Source organism: Penaeus vannamei, chromosome 31, assembly GCF_042767895.1.
Source record: "Penaeus vannamei isolate JL-2024 chromosome 31, ASM4276789v1, whole genome shotgun sequence".
NCBI lineage: Eukaryota > Metazoa > Arthropoda > Malacostraca > Decapoda > Penaeidae > Penaeus > Penaeus vannamei.
The window spans coordinates 7207334-7227333 of record NC_091579.1 but is presented as its reverse complement, the minus strand read 5'-3'; the positions used below and the strand labels follow the sequence as shown (position 1 = coordinate 7227333).

Sequence of the window (20000 nt, the reverse complement as noted above, 5' to 3'; positions counted from 1 at the left end):
AATTTAAAGCTAATTTTGAGAAGCTTTACCAAAATCCATAGGTAAGTAACCCTCTATAAACAATTTCAGCTTAAAGAAATCATTCCCTTTTTTTTATGACAGTACACACTTATTTTAAATCACTGTATAACTTACTATTTGCCACAACTACACAATCAGGCTTGTGTTCACTAGTCAAATATTTTTGGCATGGCAGAGTCGACGAGTGGCTAAACACAACTAGCAGGAGGTAATTTGAGTGCTGATCAACCACTTTCTATGGTTTTTTCGACTTTACCACTCCTGCCTGATGGACATGCCCGATTGTTGAGACAAGGCTAAGCCAGCACCCTTCCTTTTTTTTCCCTTTTTCATTTCTTTTGGTCTGTCCAACAAGAAAAGTTAAAAATAGTCATTTAATAGTTTAAGCCTATCCCAAGTACAAACAGTTACATGAGTAAAATCTGCAATTAAAGTTTCATAATCTAGTCACAGAAAATACTTAAATGTGAAAGTTATAGTAGATAGTAGATGGCTACTGCATGTCACCAAGACAAATATTTTTCTTATTGGCAGTTAATTTCATCTGTGCCTGTTTGTTGACTGATAGTGTGTGCTATATTTACTGTTACTACACTAAATGTTATTACTACTGGCAGTTTTCCTTTCAAGAAGTCAAATATTTAATATACAATAAAAAGATAGAGCTCCTACTGTAATGTAAGTACTTCAAACATGTTTAAGAGAATCTTAATTCTCCAGATTTTTTTCTCTTTACAGGAAGACATTCACGTCCCAGATTACTGTTCAAGGTTGATGCCAAGTATGCTCAACATATGTTTTTAATACAAAATTCCATACTTTCATGACCAAAAGTTTCTGAGCCCTTACCTCCTCTGTCAAGGGCAGTCCAGGAACAATACTGCCAACCTGAGAGAGTGGTAGTTTTTGGCTGAACATGCAAATGCATGCTTGATTGACTGCTTGTTTCAAGACCACAAGTAAAACGTAAAACACCTGGATTGTTACAAAATGTATTAATGTTACCTTAATATTTGCTATCAATTATGTAATCCAAATTTCCATTCATGAAGTGACAATGAGGTAGCAAATTTATATGGTACAATGCACTGTGAGTGAGATCTCACCAGACTGCCCCTCCTCCTTGACCCTTCCCCGCCTACCATCCTACCTCATGTAACCTGTTGCACAGACTGATGTGATAGGCAAGAGAGGGAGGGTATTTTACAACTTTTGATGATGATATATTTTATATTTTATATATTATATTCTCTGCTGAGTTGTTCTCAGAAAACTCATCTCAACAGGATTATGATATGAATAAGACCAGAGGGGGGGAATCTAGAATAAAATCAAGTTAAACTTTGTGAAAATACCTACTTCAGATGTTCAAAGGACTGTTTCTTCAAATGGAAGCTATTTTGTTAGGTACAAAGCACAGATGCTAGATGCACATTAATCTGACTGAACCAGAATTTTCAAATCATACATATGTTATTTTGATACTCTCATTCAGATCTGGCAACTTTAATAGAAAAAAAAAAAGTTTTCTCATTAAAAAAAAAAAAAAAAAAAGAATTAATGATTAGTTTCATAAGAAATAAAAGTAGCACTTGCCATTTTTGTTTTATCCTTTCTGGATGCATGTTCCTTTGGCTCTAGCAAACAAAATTTGATCTTCTTTAATTGAAATATCTAGGTATCAGCTATTTCTCACACAAAAAAATATGCCAAACACTGCATTCTTAAAATATAACCCTTTGCCTCCATACCCCCCCATCCCATACTTCTTGTCATCGTGTGTGGGGGGGGGGGGCTTAGATATTGACCGAGGCCCAATAGGAGGGATCACCCCTATCTTGGACCCAAGCCCTTGCCTCACCTAATTTTCCTTTCTGTTCTTCATCCCCTTTTATCCACATCCGACAGTGTGAGAGCCATGCTGAATGGATGAAAGACTGGCTTTGTCAGACGTGAATGGTCTTTGTGCTCCATTTGCTATTTCCTCTTTACCCTTTTTGCTACCATACTAACCAACAGTGTTCTACATCCTTTGACATCAAACATATTTTTTCCTAATTGTTCCCTTATTTTAAAACTTTTTGCCACAATACTTAATGACCTTTTGTTATCTGGCGTTGCCCTTTTGGTATATTTTGCACATGCTGCTAATGGCCTTGGGTGATTATGTGGCACAAAATTTTCAATAAATAAAAATAAAATTTACCTCCATGTGGCTTCTATGTTATGCCAAGATTAGCTACCTTTCGAATCACAGTTTTGGCATTTATATTATCACGTGGACTTTGAACCATGGTGGGTGGATTCTAGTGTAAGAATTTGGACAAAAAATAGCACAAAGGCCTTATCATTTTACATATCAGTATTGGATCTACAAACCTAGATCTAATTGTTGAAAATCGGGCATGAAAACAATTGCAATAATTGCCTAATACCAATTCCTTTGTGGCTCAACAATTTAGATTTTTCAGTGTTTTATTCTAGCCCACAGGCATCGTATTAACTGAAAAAATGCAAGTCATGACAAAAAGAGCATCTCAACACTTTAAATATGATAAGTATAATGAAATACCAATTTTCAAGTATAATTTCTGTTGTAAATGGATGAAACATTTTTCTGTCCCCATTTTCTTCGGAGACTAAAATATAATCAGCAATATTATGAATAAAGGTTATTATACTTTTTATTGTAAAGTATATTTTGCATATTTGGATCTTCCAGTCATTAGGAAACTGCCTACTATGATCATCAGTGAATGCACACGAGATGTGCTGGAATGAAAGATGTATTTAATGAAGCAAACACTATGTCACTGAGTTCTTGGTTCCTGTTTCTTGATGGTCACATTTAATATAAAAGTATAAAGAAAAACTACAATCACTACACCTAGTCCAATAACATGCATATCTACACATACTGAAGAAGGTAGGCAGGGCAGGCAAACTGGCTAGAGCAAGCAGGTTTAAACATTTTATATAATAGGTTCAAGAAAGGGAGAGACTAAGCACATACATACACTTTTACTCTCACTGTTGCTTCTGGACATAAATTTGTAATAATACCTACCCATGTATTAAATCCTAATAGAGAATACTTTGTGTAGTCCCCTACAACATATTATAAATAAAATATATATGATAAATAATTCTTAACATAGTCAACTAAAAATACAATCAAATCCTGTGCATAGATAAATAAATAACATTTATTCCAAAGCCTTGGCATTGCCAAAGCATAAACTAATTCCTAAGTTAGCCAGTCAACAGTCACATTATTGAGTTCACCATGAAGCACCACATGTCCCTACAATTTAGTAAAAAAAAAAGATATATATATATCCAAAATACCAAATATAAACAAGCAATTGCAAAATTAACAGGATTCTGTATGCAGTAATATAATGTCATATTTTCTTGATATAATATCATTTCAAGGGTGAATTTATAACATTGTTTAGTTTGGTTTGATGGAATGCATAAATACACACTGTGTATGTAATGTCCCATTTAACACCACTCCTCGCATGGAAGTTTTCAGATTATTGATCATTTAACATCTTAATTCCCTCCCAATACCTTGCTCGTTGTTGTGGAAGGGCTTAGGAGACGGAGACAGGCCTAAGGTGGGGGATCCCCCATACCTTGGGCCCCTTCATCAACTAGCCTATCTAAATTTGATTTTGATGGTTTACGAACCCCTGCCCCTCCTTTGGCTACGGGTCTGACCACTGATACCAATACCCCCTCCTCGATGTTTACTGACAACTCTATCCATTCCAAAACACCCAACCAGGTTATTACTCGACATCCAGAAAGCACCCCTTCCTTTCTCCCAACATTCTCCTCTCCATCTCCAAATGCACTGTCTTCTTCATTGTCTACCCTCTCTTCCCTTATTACTACTCTTCATCCTTATTGTCCTCCCTCCCACATAACTACCCCACTCCACACTACCCCATCTTCCTCTCGCCCTCATCCTTCTACTGCCTCTACCTCTGCAAACCATTTGAGTACTCTCTTTGGCTCAGCCACCCCTTCTCTTTCAATAGTGCCTCCTCAGATTCAAATTAGGCCTCAACTCTACATGTACCCAGACAAGAAGCATGACGACGAGGCTTTTCTCTTTCAACTTGTTCCAAAACAGTCCTAGATATAGAAACAGATGTTTCTACATCTCTACCCTAAACCATCCTATGTCTACTCACCCTATCCCCCAGTCAAATTTGTTTTCCAGTCTAAACCCAGATACTCCAATCTCTACCACTTCCCTGATACCTACCACTACTCCTCACTTTATTTGTTACATCCTCTCCTATGCCTTCCTCTTCTTCTGCTCTTCAGATATCTATCTCCTCTTCTCCTCCTCATAAGAAAACCTTTGTTTCTCAGTCCTTTTCACCAAACCCCCCCTCCAGAAACCCTTGAAGACATCCAAAACTTCCAAAAGATGACCCAAGGAAACACCACTCCTTCGTCCACTCCCAATCCCTCTGTTCCTACTCCTCCTACATTTGCAGATATCCATCCACCTCCTCCTCAAGTTCCCTCCACCGCTCTTCCTCCTACACCATCCCAACATACCTCACCTTCTCTACCGCGCAATCGCTCTACCCCCTTAATCTTTCCCATCTTAGTAATCCCTGCTTTAATTCATTTACTTCCCTCATTTCCCTGTTCGTTATCATACTTTCCTATAACACTCTAATCTTTGACATCTAACATCCCCCACCTCTCCCTGGATTCCTCTACTTTTCCAACAGCCATCTGTTTTCCTTGAACATTGTTCCTATACCTTCCCCAGGGACAGATACACTGTAATTCACTCAATCACCCTACCCCCTTAACCTAAACATTATACATTAATATCTTAATTTTTCCTTTTTTTTCTTCTTTTTTACAACCAAAAACCTCAGATTAGCTGTGTGTATGAAAATAATATTGGAACCTAAATTCAGATCATGTCACATTTGAATATTTGAAATTACACATTGCAGTTGTGTTATTAAGGTGATTAAATTGCCTCACTCCCCAGTCCTTTCTGAAATTTCAGGAATAACTATCAACAGAGAGCTCAGGATCCTAACATTATTATCTTTTATTGACTTGTTGCTATGTGATACTTCAAAGGCTACAAAGGTTTCTTAAATCACTTATATTATAATTCCATTCATCCCACAAAATCTCCTCATTTTACAAAGCAGTTTCTCTTTTCCGACATGCACACGCATATGCACATAACAAAATTACACATACCAAAAAAAAAATCTTTACTTTACTTGTCCTCTCCTATTTCTTGTCATATCAGCTACTTCTTACTTCCATAAATGAAAAAAAATTATATACAAAAATCCATTGGAGAAGCACAGTTAAGCCTTAACCCATCAAGTGGGTTAATCCATCATGCTTACATTACCATACTTGTTGCATAGATCTGTCATGTTAACTTTAGCCACCAAGACTTTTCTCAGGAAAATGTGTTTATATCTATATAAAAATACAAACATACACATAAATAAAATGTTGAATAGCTGCTTTAATTTTTCTTTCTTAATCAGGTGCTCGCTGTCAAGCAAGAGTCCTCATAGTTGACAATATGTTTTTATTCGGACTGTGAATGACTTTCTTGCTGCTGGGTGTGATGCGGACGGTGATGCTGTGTTTGCTTAGGTTGTGGCTTCTGCTGTGTGGAGGACTGCTGCTGGGACAAGACAGCCGACTCCAAAGCCCGTTGTACATAGAGCGTAGGATCTTCTCCATCTGGAATTACCAGGCTGAGTGGCTGTCCATCTTTCAACGTAATCTCAAGCGTACTGCTGTTGCTCAGGTTGCTTACGTTTGTGTTTCCATCCGACTGAAACAGACAATAAAAAGATATCTATCTGCTAATCCCTTAATAGTAGTCAGTTTTCTAATTTACCATCCACGTGGGATACTTGAAGAAGAAGTTTTGGCAGACTAAGGATTCTTAATGAAACACTGAGGTTAATGTGAAAATACTTTTGGTAATATGAATTTGCATAAGTCATATATAAAAGAACCCACTATGTATTTCATTATTCATTATTATTATGTTTACCCAAGTGTTTGTTCCTTGAAAGATAAATAATTTTTAACAAATATTTATCATTATAAAGTATTTTTTGTCTCATTTAAACTGATGCCAGCAGGGATGTCCTGCCATGTTGAGTGAGTTTAATTCATTAATTGTATTTACAAATAAATGGCTCCACAAGTGCTTAGTAACTGGTGAATCAATCACTAGTCTGCCATATCTCAATATCTCACCAGTTTAACCTTTTCCTTGATTTTTGAATATTTTTTTGCCATGAGTACTATTAATAACTATAATTTTAATAATAATAATAATGGCAAACCAATTAAACATACTGAGTATGTCAGAAGCTACCAATTTCAAGAGCTTAGAGTAATTCTTGTATACAGAAAGGTATTTGTTATTAATGAATACATTTAGATAAGGCAAGTTCCTAAAGAAAGCATATCAGAAGTGAACTCACCCCTGTCAAAAAATGGCCTTCCACTTCCCCAATGGCTTCTCCTGAAGAATTGATGACCGGAATTACTGACTGTCCTTCATCATTTGTAAAAATCTGAAAGAAAAATCAGTGCATGTTAAAATCACATTTCACTGATGTAAGCGCGCGCGCACACACACACACACACACACACACACACACACACACACACACACACACACACACACACACACACACACACACACACACACACACACACACACACACACACACACACACACACACACACACACACACACACACACACACACACACACACACACACACACACACACACACACACACACACACACACACACACACACACACACACGCACACACACACATACATGTAATGCTACACCGCAATGATACTTTTTGAAATACAGTTGTTGATACTATGAAACTGTTGGTATCCCAGATTTTCCAACTACTTTTGGGTTTACTGGAGTATTACATGGCATATTCGATCCTTTACTGGAAGGAAATCATCATCCCACAGCGAATCAATATGAATTCCGGAATGACTATTTGAGATGTGACTCTGAACAAGACAAACTTGAAACCCAAACTTCCTAAACTTCCAATTCTTCCGTAGCATAAGGTTCTGTTCGTTACTGAATGTTTCGACACCCCTCCTAATGGTAGTTTTCTGTGTAGCTGTACACATGTACACACTCACTCACTCACACACTCACCCCTACCCCCACCCCCACCCCCACTCTCACAGACACAGACACAGACAGACACAGACACACACACACACACACACACACACACACACACACACACACACACACACACACACACACACACACACACACACACACACACACACAAATCACTCCCACTCAGAGAGGAAAAAAGAAAGTGAGTGAGTGAGTGAGTGAGTGAACAGAGAGAGAGAGAGAGAGAGAGAGAGAGAGAGAGAGAGAGAGAGAGAGAGAGAGAGAGAGAGAGAAAGAGAGAGAGAGAGAGAGAGAGAGAGAGAGAGAGAGAGAGAGAGAGAGAGAGAGAGAGAGAGAGCAAGGGAGAGAGAGAAATTTTATTACCAGTCACTTCCCTGGCTTTGAAATCTGATGGGTGTCATTTACTTAGTATCCACAAACCTGAATTCGTCTATCTGACTCCTGTCCTCCCCCCTCCTGGAGCATGACTGCTGCCGTGGATGGCTGGTCATATGTCGCAAGTGCAAAGCCCTGCAGGGTCTGACTGTCGGGATTAAGCTGGATCATTTGTGCTGCTCCCTCTGTCATGTTCTCCAGGTGGGAATTCTCGGCCATTTCAGTGTCCTGTTAGAAGAGATTGCTTAAGTTTCTCTCACCTAAAAACTAAAGAAAAAAAAAAAAAAGAAATCTCACTGCTCTAAGGACATAGAACCTTAATCCCTTCTTTCTTTGAATAAAATGTCCTTACCACAGCCTGTAGTGCTGTAAGAGTTGCTGCATCAGGTTCATCTTTGTCAGATAAAATATAAATGATACGATGATCTCCTTCTGTTGTTTCAATGGTTCCAGGTTCTTGAAGTAGCCAAGCTTCGTCCTCTCTATGACACCTGCGATGTTTGTGCAAGTTGGAGGTATCGCTGAATGCTTTTCCACATACATTGCATATATAAGGCTTTTCTCCTGTACAAAAAACATAACAAAGACAAGATGTACTAATTCAATAATATCCAGGAAAGAAAGAAAGAAAGAAAGAATGAAAGAAAGAAGAAATCAAGAAATATATGCAGTCAAAATTTTCAAAATATAATAATGCAGATTGCCTTATGGCTAATAGAAATACCTGTATGCAAGCGCTGATGCTTTCTGAGTGTATATTGCTCTGTAAAACCTTTATTACAGGTTTTGCACACATAAGGTTTCTCTCCGCTATGCTTCCTCTCATGTGTGCGCCATGCCTCTCGGTGCAGGAAAGCCTTGTTGCAGTACGTGCAGGCAAATGGCCTTTCTCCTGTATGCCTTCTCATGTGGAGTTTAAACTGTTGAAGAAGTTATTTTTTTTGTAAAGATCATTCAATTTAAAAACAAACAGTATATATACTTTTAAATGTGAAATGTATATAAAATCAATTAAACTTACATTCACTATAATATCTAAAAACCCTAAATATGTAAATGCAAATTACTTTGTGCTAATTCTTTTCTGTTTAGCTAGATGTCCACTGACAATATATGCCATACTGCACAACAATTCCCAAATTTATTTTTCTATTTACTTTTACATAGCTAAGTTTCCAGGTTGTTGTTCCCCCAGCAACAAAACAGGCCTGAAGTTTCAAGTTTCATCAAGGATATTGCTGGTTGGTCTCTGGTATTTCAGAGGCCTGAATTTACACGCCAAAAAATGCATTTATCATTGTCATACATTGTCACACAGGCAGCATTACATTTTTAAGTTATTATGGTTATCGCTCGATTAAGAATGAAAATGGAAATAAATTGCAACTTGCAAATTAAACACATAAAAAAGCAAAAATTAAATAAATTATCATATATACCAATAAACTGTATGTTTTGATATATTTAGGACTACAAATAGAAACTGGAAAATCTTTGATAAGTAAGAATATGGTCTGTGGAAGGGGACTGGGAGAGAGGAAAGGATCTGGGGCTTTGGCAGTATGAAATATATCAATATAGTACCAGAATTATTACTTTACATTTACTATATTATATTCATAAGAGAAGAGCGGCTAGGGACATGATTTGGATTCGTGGCAAAAGGAGAGGAAGACCTACAAGGAGAAGGGAGTATGGGGATGACACAAAGGTGGTGTCTAGAAGAGACTTGCTCATCACTATAATATATGTTAGAGGATATTATTCAGTTATCATTGATAATAAAAAAAGCAGAAGTGAGTATGTACTGTCCACTATAGTAATTTATGAATTTTGTTGGAGTCAATTAATAAGCTCTAATGACTGTGGATGGTTTCCCCATTCCTTGAATTTGCAGGATTTTTTTTCTAATGCTATTACTACTGCAACACTTAATATCATTATTGACATTATGATTATCTTAAAGGTATCAACATACTAATAACCATAATAATAAAAAGAAAGTAACAAAGAGTATGGCAGAAAAGCCTCTGATTGGTGTTCTGCACATGCATGGTGAAACAAACAAGGTGGGAGAATCTCAACACGAGAAGATAATGTTAGATTTGGTTGGGTTAGGTTTGTGCTCATTACCAGGAAATGACGTTTATATGCGCATATTCTTCTGTGAGCCATACATCTAACCATGAGAAATTGGATACAGCTACCATAAGTGAAACACCGTCCTAATGAAAAAATCTCCCAAAATCAAGGAAAATGGTAAACTGGTGAGATAAATAGAACTAATTAATGACTCCATGGTGACTAAGCACTCGTGGAGCCATCTCTGTAAACACATGTAATAAATCAAATCTACAGTGGGCATGGCATTCATTTTGGCTACATGTAGTCACTGGGTTTCTTTTTCATGATTTTTCTTTTCCTTTGACACAAATTTCAAAGTCATCTGATTTATCGTGGGTGAATGAATAGGTAGTACATTTCAGGCCAGTAGTCTACTTTTTACACCTTTTTAAGATATAATACTTTTATATATTTTCTCTAATAATCTATAATATGATTGCTTACTTTTTCAGGGTTTTATTAATTTATTTTTACTTGTGTGTATGTTTGTAAAAAAACACCCAGAGTCAAATACATGAAGTACTCCAAATTCCAAAGTTGAATAAAGGGTGAGGGTATACATTTAAACATAAAAAGCAATATATAGTTTGTGTAAATTCACAGTAACAACATATCTCAACAACAACAACAACAAAAGGGGGCAAGGCCCTGTAACTGACTGAAAGTTACTAAATATGCAAGAAAATTTTACATCTAATCATCACATAAGATTGGCATTTTTTTTCTCTTGAGTTTCTGATAAAATATAAATGAATATACAAATAAACCTTTTTTGTACTCCTACAAAATCTTTCAAAACAATCACAAAGGGATGCTTTTCTGTAAAATAAAAAGATTAAAAATGTGACAAATACAGAAGACAATGGAATTATAACAAAATTGCATTTTCATACTTAAAATGATTTTTTTCACTTAGCTGTTTTTTATACTAACATTGCCAATGATCATACTACCCAGCTGTGTCTACATTCCCACATTTAACAATTTGAAGTCGTATTCTGCTATTATGGCAACCCTGCTATTAATTGTGTTGGCAACCCTGTTTTCCCGTGCAATGTGCTTGTCATTCATTCTTTAGACACTTCTTTGTAACAGTGCTCTTATAATTTGCCTAGCTGTTTTCCATTAGTTTGTCAAATTTGACTTTGCTGAACTATAATGGTATGCAAATGATTATTGTGGAGACTCCGGCAGAGCAGGAAGGTAGCCTTCAAAGCCTTTCCTGCCGCCCGCAGTTTTTAATGGCCGGTTTTAAGGGAGGAGAAACGCAAGTCACGCATAGTCTTCTCCCTCAGTCCACAGAGCACATAGGAATGTCAGGCCACATGCAGCCTTCCTAATGCTCTTTTCCACCAGTTCTAGATCCATGGTGTCATGGAGCACACAGGAATGTTAGGTCAGTTCCTAGTGCCCATTTCCATCAGTTCCAGATCCATGTTGTCATGGAGTACACAGGTATGTCAGGTCACACACCAACTTCTCCTAGTACCCATTTCAACCAGTCCCAGACCCATATTGTCACGCAACAGGTCAAGTTTCCTACAGCAGGGTTCTTGGACATTTCAGGTAGGCTAAGTCATAGTCTCTCACACAGTAGTCACTTTACATTGGCACCAGATGTGACCAGAGAGATGGCTATGACACAGCTCTTGATACTAATAAGTCTGCAACATCAAGCGTGTGTCGTGCGACTACAGCTCAATATGAATAGTTGTGCCAGGCAACAAACATCGACTCACGAGAATTCATCACAAGTGATTTCACCACTCCTTACCTTCCAATACATGCTCTATATGTACTCCCTCCTTTGCAGTCACACAGGGGATATGCATTTCACTGGAACACCCAAAGTCTTACTTCAGAAACTTTTCAGCGGAAGAGCATGGAATGAGGGATGTGTTAGAATCTTAAGGGCCTCATATTAATTTGAACAAGATACTAACACATATCACTCAATGCTTCCCTGAGGCACAGGTGTGAAGATGGAAGTACCTGGGGAACACAGGCAGCAGAACACCAAGAATAATACACTCACCAGGGCTCTGCCAATGTTTTTTCAACATGAATGCAGCAACCGAGGTGCTCATTCAAACCAATGAGTCTTCTATACCTTTATTATCTGCTACCTGTCGACTAAATAATGGAAGGTCTTGCTGTTGTTTAGGGGTGTATTTAAGAGATATATAGAGTATGAAAATTATCATACCATACCCAGTCTAATTTAGTAATCTACTCTGTGACAGGTTTCCATAGCACCCTGAATAAACCTTCAAACCATGTACTGTTGTTTCAATATTTAAGTGGTATTTTAGGGGGTTTTCATGTCCTGTCCCCTCATCGGAACACCACATAGCCTAAACCACACAGGACTTAGAGACCCTTCTAATGCGCCCAAGAACTCCCCCTCAACTCCTTGTGGTTGCTAAGAAAAAGTGAACCTAAGTAGGTCTCTGGTTATGGTTTATGGTTTTACGGTATGAAAGTTGTTAATATATAGCCCTGTGGCCGGCCCCCTTGTTTTCAGTTCACTTGGATGGGGATTGATTGTGTTTTTTTGTTTTTTTTCGGAGCTAGGGCCCTTGCCAGGACCCGAATGTGAGATATACTTCTTTGCCCCCTATAACCTGGATCAGAAGACAGGATGATGACAGAGTAATTGTATAAGAGCATAATTATGGGTATGGTAGACATGATTATAGATTATAGCCAACATTAAGGCCATGAGACATGTATCCATACTATCACATCTTCCACCAACTTACAAACATGTGTCTAAGTTGGACCTGAGGATGTCATCTAAAGGTAAAGGAAGCACTCGAGATGACAGATATGACCGCTTCTATCTCCTTCAAGCAAGTGGCGGCCAGAGCTCTAGTTAAGCCATATTCAACACCAAGTACTCCATTGCTGGAACGGGGTTCCAGTACCTTGTCTTCAGGTGCTTATGCCACTCATTGGTCTAACGCATCCTTTCAATGTCTTCACAGAAAAGGACAACACAACAGAATCAAAACCAGGCCTTACCTCTCCCCCAAGAGGATTATAAACAAACTTTTTCACAAGTGAACCAGCAAACAACTTTAGACAGAATAGCAAGATGCCTTGCCTGGAACCATGAAGGGTGGATGAACATAGGCAAAGAGGACTGGGTCCTGTCTGTTCTCAAAGAAGGATACATGATCTCTTTTTCCACCCTACCTCCTTTCATATGAGAGCCATTAGTTATTTGAGAAATATTCTCCAGATTCCAAAAAGTGCAAGGCATTGGACTTAAAATACCAGCTACTGAGATAAAAGAGTGCAATAGAAGCTGCACCATTGACAGCAGGATTCTACAGCCACCTGTTTGTGGTAACCAAAACAAATAGAGTTATCGACCCATTTTGGGTCTTTCTGTCCTAGACATATAGGTCCACACAGCCAAATTCAATATGCAAATGAAATAACACTAATAAAACAATCAAGTTTTCATATTCAACTGCAGCTTCCAAGAAGGGACAATGATAGTAAATGATGAAATAATACTGACTGTTTCCAATCTCTCACAGCTTAAAAAGAAAAATAAATTGAGTAAGGTGCAACTCATCTTCACCTTTATCAATTTCAAATCCTATCATACAAATGGAAAGAAAAATGAAATGCACATGAACAATGTGTGCCATTTTTGGGGTGGAGTGGGGAGATGTATAATTCTATTTAGTGACCCTCTTGGGACATTCATAATCAATGAATCAATGGGTGATCAAAATGATGATGATAAAAAAGCAACATGAAAAAAGTATATATATACCTGAGATGAAGTTGTGAACTTCTTGCCACAACTTTCACAACAGTATGGCTTTTCTCCAGTGTGAATTCTTCTATGCTCCTGAAGGTTGCCATTCTGGGTAAACCTTTTATCACAGTGGTCACACTTAAAGGGCTTCTCACCTATTAAAAAAGTAGAAGATGATTGTATATCTATGCATATACATAAAATTACATTCCAAAGAAAGGCTAAACACAAAATATGGAGAAATCTAGTGCTTTACCTAATATTTCATTACTCATAATAAAGTTGTACATGATACAAATCACAAACCAAACTGGGTAAGATTCTTACCCGTATGAGATCTAACATGAAGCGTCAGGGATGTCAAGTGATTAAACTGCTTTCCACATATTTCACAAGTAAATTTCTTAAGGCCAGTATGGGTATTCATATGGTTGTACAAATTTCCTCTGGTTTTAAAGGCTGTGTGACATATTTCACATGGGTATGGTCTGCAAAAAAAAAAGAATGTAAAAAATTATTTTTAACCTGTTGAAAACTAAATTTTCTTGATAGATAGATAGATATAGATATATATATATATAAGAACTCTGGTGTTAATAATTCAATTTCCTGAATCTCGAGTTAGCTATTCTCTGTTCAATGTCTACAATTTTTATGCACCAGAAACTTTTCAGGTGCTAATATGTGGTAGTGGGGCAAAAATCATATATGAAAAGATACAATCGTATACTCAGAAACACTCTCCTAGGGAAAATGTGCATAAAACCATATCAACAATGCTTAGCATCTTCCTAAAACTCAACAACCAGTTTTTCCCTTTCATAAACTTCCATAAAGTTCAGGTTCTTTTGTGGAAACATGTCTCAAAACTTTCTGCAGCATAATTGTGCTTATATGCAGCTTTAGTGTATACTATTCCTTATCTCCCTCAGGATCTATGAGTCATAAAACAGAGTCCCTGCAAATAAAATCACATAAAAGAAAGTCACTGTTTTACTAGCCCAAAGTGTTTCTTTACAATGCATTGTTTCACTCTCCAATCTCATAGCATGAAAGGCTACAAACTTATGGTAATTATATTATTCATGTCATTGATTTCAATGGATTTCAGCCAAAGGAAATCTACATAGCTGAGCTTTCATCATCCACTGGCCTTACCCAGAAGGTCCCTGCTCATCACAGGATGCTGGTGATTTTTGAACAATTCTTTGGGGTAAAAAAATGGAGCTTGTGTGGTGAAAAATCTGGTACATAGCTGCCGTATACAAATATTCAACCATGAGAAGAAAATATAATGACACATAATTAATTCAACTTACCTCTCTTCAGAATGAACGCTATAATGTCTTTGAAGGAGTTGCTTGTGCTTGAAAGATGCATTGCAAATGTGGCACACAAACATGCGCCCATTATTGTGTGTTGAATCTCGATGATAGATGAGTGAGCTTGGATGTGTGAATACTTTCCCGCACGTAGGGCAAGGATATTCTCGTTCCTCTTTGGGTGGCTGGAAAAGTAATGAATGATAAAATTCATCCTATGCAGCAAAAGCACAAACTTGTTATCTATTCACATATCTGCCTCATTTTGACTTTTGGCTATATCCTGTACAAGGCTAATCTTTCACAAAAAACAGTAGTAACTCCCTTTGCAAACTTGAAAATCTGAAGTCATATATTTAAGCTTTTGATATCCTGACTGCAGTATAAAAGGTAATATCCAAAATTAATCATTTCACAAACCTGAAACATTTAACTAAATTTCAATCTGTCATTAAATACCTCATGTAATGCATAATGATTACGAAGGCTATGTTGATAAGTAAACCGTTTTCCACAAGTGGCACAAGCATATGGTTTCTGACCTTCGTGCATGCTTGCAACATGATTCTGGAAATTAAATGTAATGTTTTATTATTTGTAGAAAAAAATACACAATTTAGTACATTTTCAATGATAGTGTGTTTGGATCAATCTTATAAAAACTGAACCTTTTAAAATCTACACTTATATAAACATATGAACAATGGTAAAGAAGTTATCTGATTTTCATATAACATCCCTGACAGATTACCAACAAGTGTATCAAAATAATTAACTATTTATCATGAAATTGTTGGCTTGTTCAAGCCAAAAATGACCAAAACAAAAGAATACACACTTACATTATAACCTTCTGAGGTCACAAAGGTTCGATTTGGACAATGAGGACATTTAAACTCAACCTGCTCACCCTCTTTCTCCACTTCTATGATTCCTAGAAAACAAAATAACAAAATAATAATACAAAAAAAAGCCAAGCACCTCCATGTACATTTTCTGTCTGACCATTGAACTGTGCAAGTCAACTAGCAGGTTTCTTTGATTTTCTAAACTTACACTCTTTGACCTATAAATACCATGAACTCATTTCACTAAAAGATTAAATTAAATATCTCCCTATAAATAAAACTATATAATACTGAAAAAACAATCACTGAAAGTTTATGCTTAGTGTCATATATCAAGATCAAAATTAACCCACTGACAAGGGACTTGCACATACACATGCACTGGTCAAATTTTTTGGTTATATCAATTTATGTTTAATTTTTTTTCTACATCCTAATGATTCCAAAAGTGCTTTAGTTACTATGGAGTCAATTAAACCACTGGATCTGGGTGACAGGGATGTCTTGTCATGAAAAAATTTGGCCTAGGAATGGGTCATGAGAACTTCTTGTCATGGCTCCGAGGCAGGTGTCAGGAATGTCTTCCCTTGGGAAATTGCTGCTGAGTGGCAGGTGATGTCTTGAGTGTACAACACACTTGGAAGGAAAATGATTCAACAGGTTTTCAGGGAGTGGCTTATTCATAAGCTCCAACTCCAGTTTCAGCAGGATTTACACCAGTCCACGAGGGTGAAGTAAACAACTAGTGAGCCGTGCCTAGAAGAGGACCTTCTCCAGAGAGGGCACTATATCCACATCAACCTATTCCTGCCGCCTGTTATTTGTTGTGTAGTGTGTGTTATAGAAACTGAATAATACGAACAAATACAAAAATAGCACAAACAACACAGCCACTTATTGCTACTGTTATTACATAGGGTGTACATTACCTGGAGAGATAATATGGAGTCTGCTCAATGATAACAGTATATTACCACCTTAATGTAGCATAATAAATGTCAAATACAGACTTCAAAAAATAGCAAAACAGCAAAAATGCTTCTGCAGAAAAAGGGCTAATATCACTGGAAAGAGAAAGAAAGTAGTCTTGATATCTTGATACCATACATGACTGTGTGGGCTAAGCCTACACTTAGAAGAGTTGCCACTCAAGGAAGCCTAATTGAGAATTTTGTCCACATACAAGAGGCGAGGCACCAGGCAAAACGCACCCAGACCCAGTAGTTTAATATTCATTCCTGCACTCATCCATTTACCATACTCCTTGAATTTTCAGATTTTTTTGTTTAGTTTTTCTGAGTATTATAACTGATATCAACATTAATAAAATGATAGCAGTAATAATGATGATGGGGATGATGCTATTACTAATACCTCCTACTACTACTACTATTACAAACACTACTACTACTACTATTACAACTACTACTACTAAAACTACTACTGTAGTGATCTACTGGATAACAATTGCTAACAATGATTCAGCTTTGCGAAACTGCTACTTGATAAAAGCCCAGGATTGTTTCAGCAGAAGATTCAATTTCCCTTGATGGTTTAAATGTTACACTGGGCTGTAATTCTACAGAAATTTGTCTGATAGCTGGAAAACATATTCGGAAGCTGCAGAAACTGCAGATTTTTTTCTGTAACTATGAATCTGACCTTAAACAAGGTGTTATACTGAAGAATTTCAAATATCAAAATACGAGTATCATATGTGACTTCCATGTTTCCTTTACTGTCAAATGGAGCATATGAAGATTATATTTCTTTATTATAAATAATGATAGCCAATTACAAAGCTGGATGATAACTAATGAAAATAAGTGAAAAAAGAGCAAAAGATATGAGTACAGCTCTCACTGACCACCTGGTGCTCATGAGAGGAGGACATGTACCTTCACATTGACTCAAAATGTCTCTACAGGGATATCAGTAGAACATTTATATGAAAATGCTAATTCTATTGGCATAAGGAACAGCCTTCAAGAAGTTCATAATCATATATCACTTTCATTTATTGATACTGAATAATTCTATGTCGTTTTGCCCAGTGTTTATATTGCCTAGACCTCACCACTTGCTATACAGCATAATCATTTGCCAAGTTAACTATTGATTTTTAAAATTGAATAAGTACAAAGAAAGTAAATCCACAATCCCTTAATTTAAATACATATCAAAATGTGATTGAAAGATAGAATAAGCAAATGACACATGGCATGAGTCCATGAAAAAAGGGGATGCTTACTCTATGATTGGGTTGCTTATTGTGTGTGGCTCAATGCAGAGACACATACATAGAACCCTAGTAGTCTGAACTTGTTGCTATAGATACCACTGGGAAATAAGGGTACTGCACTCAGGTACCAGTCATAAGTGGGTTAACTGACTCCCTGGTGTTCAGGTGCTTGTGAAGCCATCTACACATATATAAAATAGTGAAAGTGAACCATAGTGGGCCTTGTATGTTCTGGCATCAATGGGTTGATGATGTTCCCATTCTACTACCTTAACCGTAAGCACTTCTTATGATAAATGTTCTTAGATATCTTACCTAATCCTGTGTGTCCTGTATCTTGTTGGTGAATGTTGATATCTTCTCGAGTAGAAAATCTATCTTTACACATCTCACATTGCAGAATCACCTGCTTGTGAAGTCGACTGGAAAAGATTGACCATGCTTCTAAGAATCAACATTAGTAAGAAAACAATTAAAACATTTAACCCATTCCTTAGAAACAATCTTAATAACACACCTAAAATACAGAACAAAAATAAGAATGACTCACGTATGGAGAAGATATCTTCCCTTATGAAGAAACCCTTTACCACATATGTTGCATGACCACTTTGCCTTCTTCTTGGCACCTCGCTTCTTTCTGAAGAGTGTAGGCTCACTAAATGCAGCTTTGGAAGGCATGTTGATTGACTCTCCCATGCTGGTAATCTGTGATGAATATTCTTAATCTTAATTTGTGCATCCTCAGGATATTTGGCTTTCTTACATACAAAAAATAAAAATATTGGCATAAAATGTCTGTGGGAAATGTTATTGCTATGATACCATGCAGCATATCAATTTTTACTGTACTGTTATCATAGCTTTTAAAATTTATTTATACAAGATTGACTTAAATACCTTTCTTTCTAATAATTACCCCTACCAAAAGATCTCACATCTTATTATATGACATTTAATGTTAATATAACTGCAATAAATATATATATATATATTTATATAAATTTGTATTACTAACAATTTTCTTTTCACCTGTTGATAGTTTTATTAATCTTTTTGATATCTGATCTCACTGTCTATCCCATTCCTTGAATTTATATATTATTGTTGCAGTACTTTAATCATGATCATGTTAATAATAATAATAATAATAATAATAATAATAATAATAATAATAATAATAATAATAATGAAGTAATGGAGCAAAACAAGCAAAGGAGGTGGGGGAGGTTAGAGAGAAAGAGGAGGGAAGTAGGTGGGGGCAGATGGAGGGTTTATCCCCTGCAATCCAGGTGACTTGACTGTCCTGTCATGGAAAAGTTTCGGTTGAGGGCTGGGTGATGTGAACATGCTGTCATGGGACAAAATGGCTGCAGGCTGGGTGGTGCAAACTTTCCATCATGAGCGAAGGCCAGGGGATGGAAAAGACTTGCCTTGAGTGCGCAAACCTCTTGGAGTGTGGTTAGACTCATTTGGCATTTAGAAGAGGGCTTTTGCATTATTCCCATTGATAAACAGGTGTAGAATGTAACGTGTGTAACTGGAAGAGCGCCAGCTCCAGGAAGAATGCCATTTCCGTGTTCAGCATCATATTCCTGGCTGCAGTGACCAGCAGCACAGGTTGCATTATGGAAAATTGAAAACTATGAGAAAATAAAATGTATGACACAAAAAATGAAATGATACATATTTCTTTTCTTTTGCACTGTCATTTATTACATAAAGAGATGATATGGAGTCTGTGCAAGTAAAATAATCTGAATAAAGCAAATCAAAAGGCAAATATGGGCATTGGAAAATGGCAAAACAGCTAAAAAAGTTTATGCTTTTAGAGTATAGAGTTTTGTCACTGCACACGAGTGTTCATGTACGCCCATCCTACATGCCGCACACCAAGTAAAGCGGCCACTTATGTAACCCACTGAACATATTTTCAGCCATGTGATTGCCGTGACGCAACCAGATCAAACAAATTAAAGTGGGAAGGGAGGAAAGAATTTAAGGAATATTTGGATGTGAGAAGGAGTGGCAGAACAAGAAAGGGAATGTAGAGGGAGAGGGAAAGGAAAAT

General features: G+C 36.9%; 1 protein-coding gene across 2 annotated transcripts in view; it reads right to left on the bottom strand.

Moving 5' to 3' along the window:
• Nucleotides 1-20000, bottom strand: part of LOC113807903 (zinc finger protein 665) — a 27793-nt gene that overhangs the window by 980 nt on the left and 6813 nt on the right. For both annotated transcript variants that reach the window (XM_070143749.1, XM_070143750.1), the window contains exons 8-19: nt 18480-18637; nt 18245-18351; nt 15682-15773; nt 15299-15406; nt 14837-15024; nt 13845-14005; nt 13533-13672; nt 8343-8538; nt 7971-8182; nt 7664-7846; nt 6537-6629; nt 1-5872 (exon numbers count right to left, since the gene is read on the bottom strand). The exon at nt 1-5872 is cut by the window's left edge and continues 980 nt beyond it. In XM_070143749.1, the coding sequence (XP_069999850.1) occupies nt 5621-5872; nt 6537-6629; nt 7664-7846; nt 7971-8182; nt 8343-8538; nt 13533-13672; nt 13845-14005; nt 14837-15024; nt 15299-15406; nt 15682-15773; nt 18245-18351; nt 18480-18637 (1890 nt within the window). In that variant the 3' untranslated portion in view covers nt 1-5620. The remainder of the gene's footprint in view (nt 5873-6536; nt 6630-7663; nt 7847-7970; nt 8183-8342; nt 8539-13532; nt 13673-13844; nt 14006-14836; nt 15025-15298; nt 15407-15681; nt 15774-18244; nt 18352-18479; nt 18638-20000) is intronic.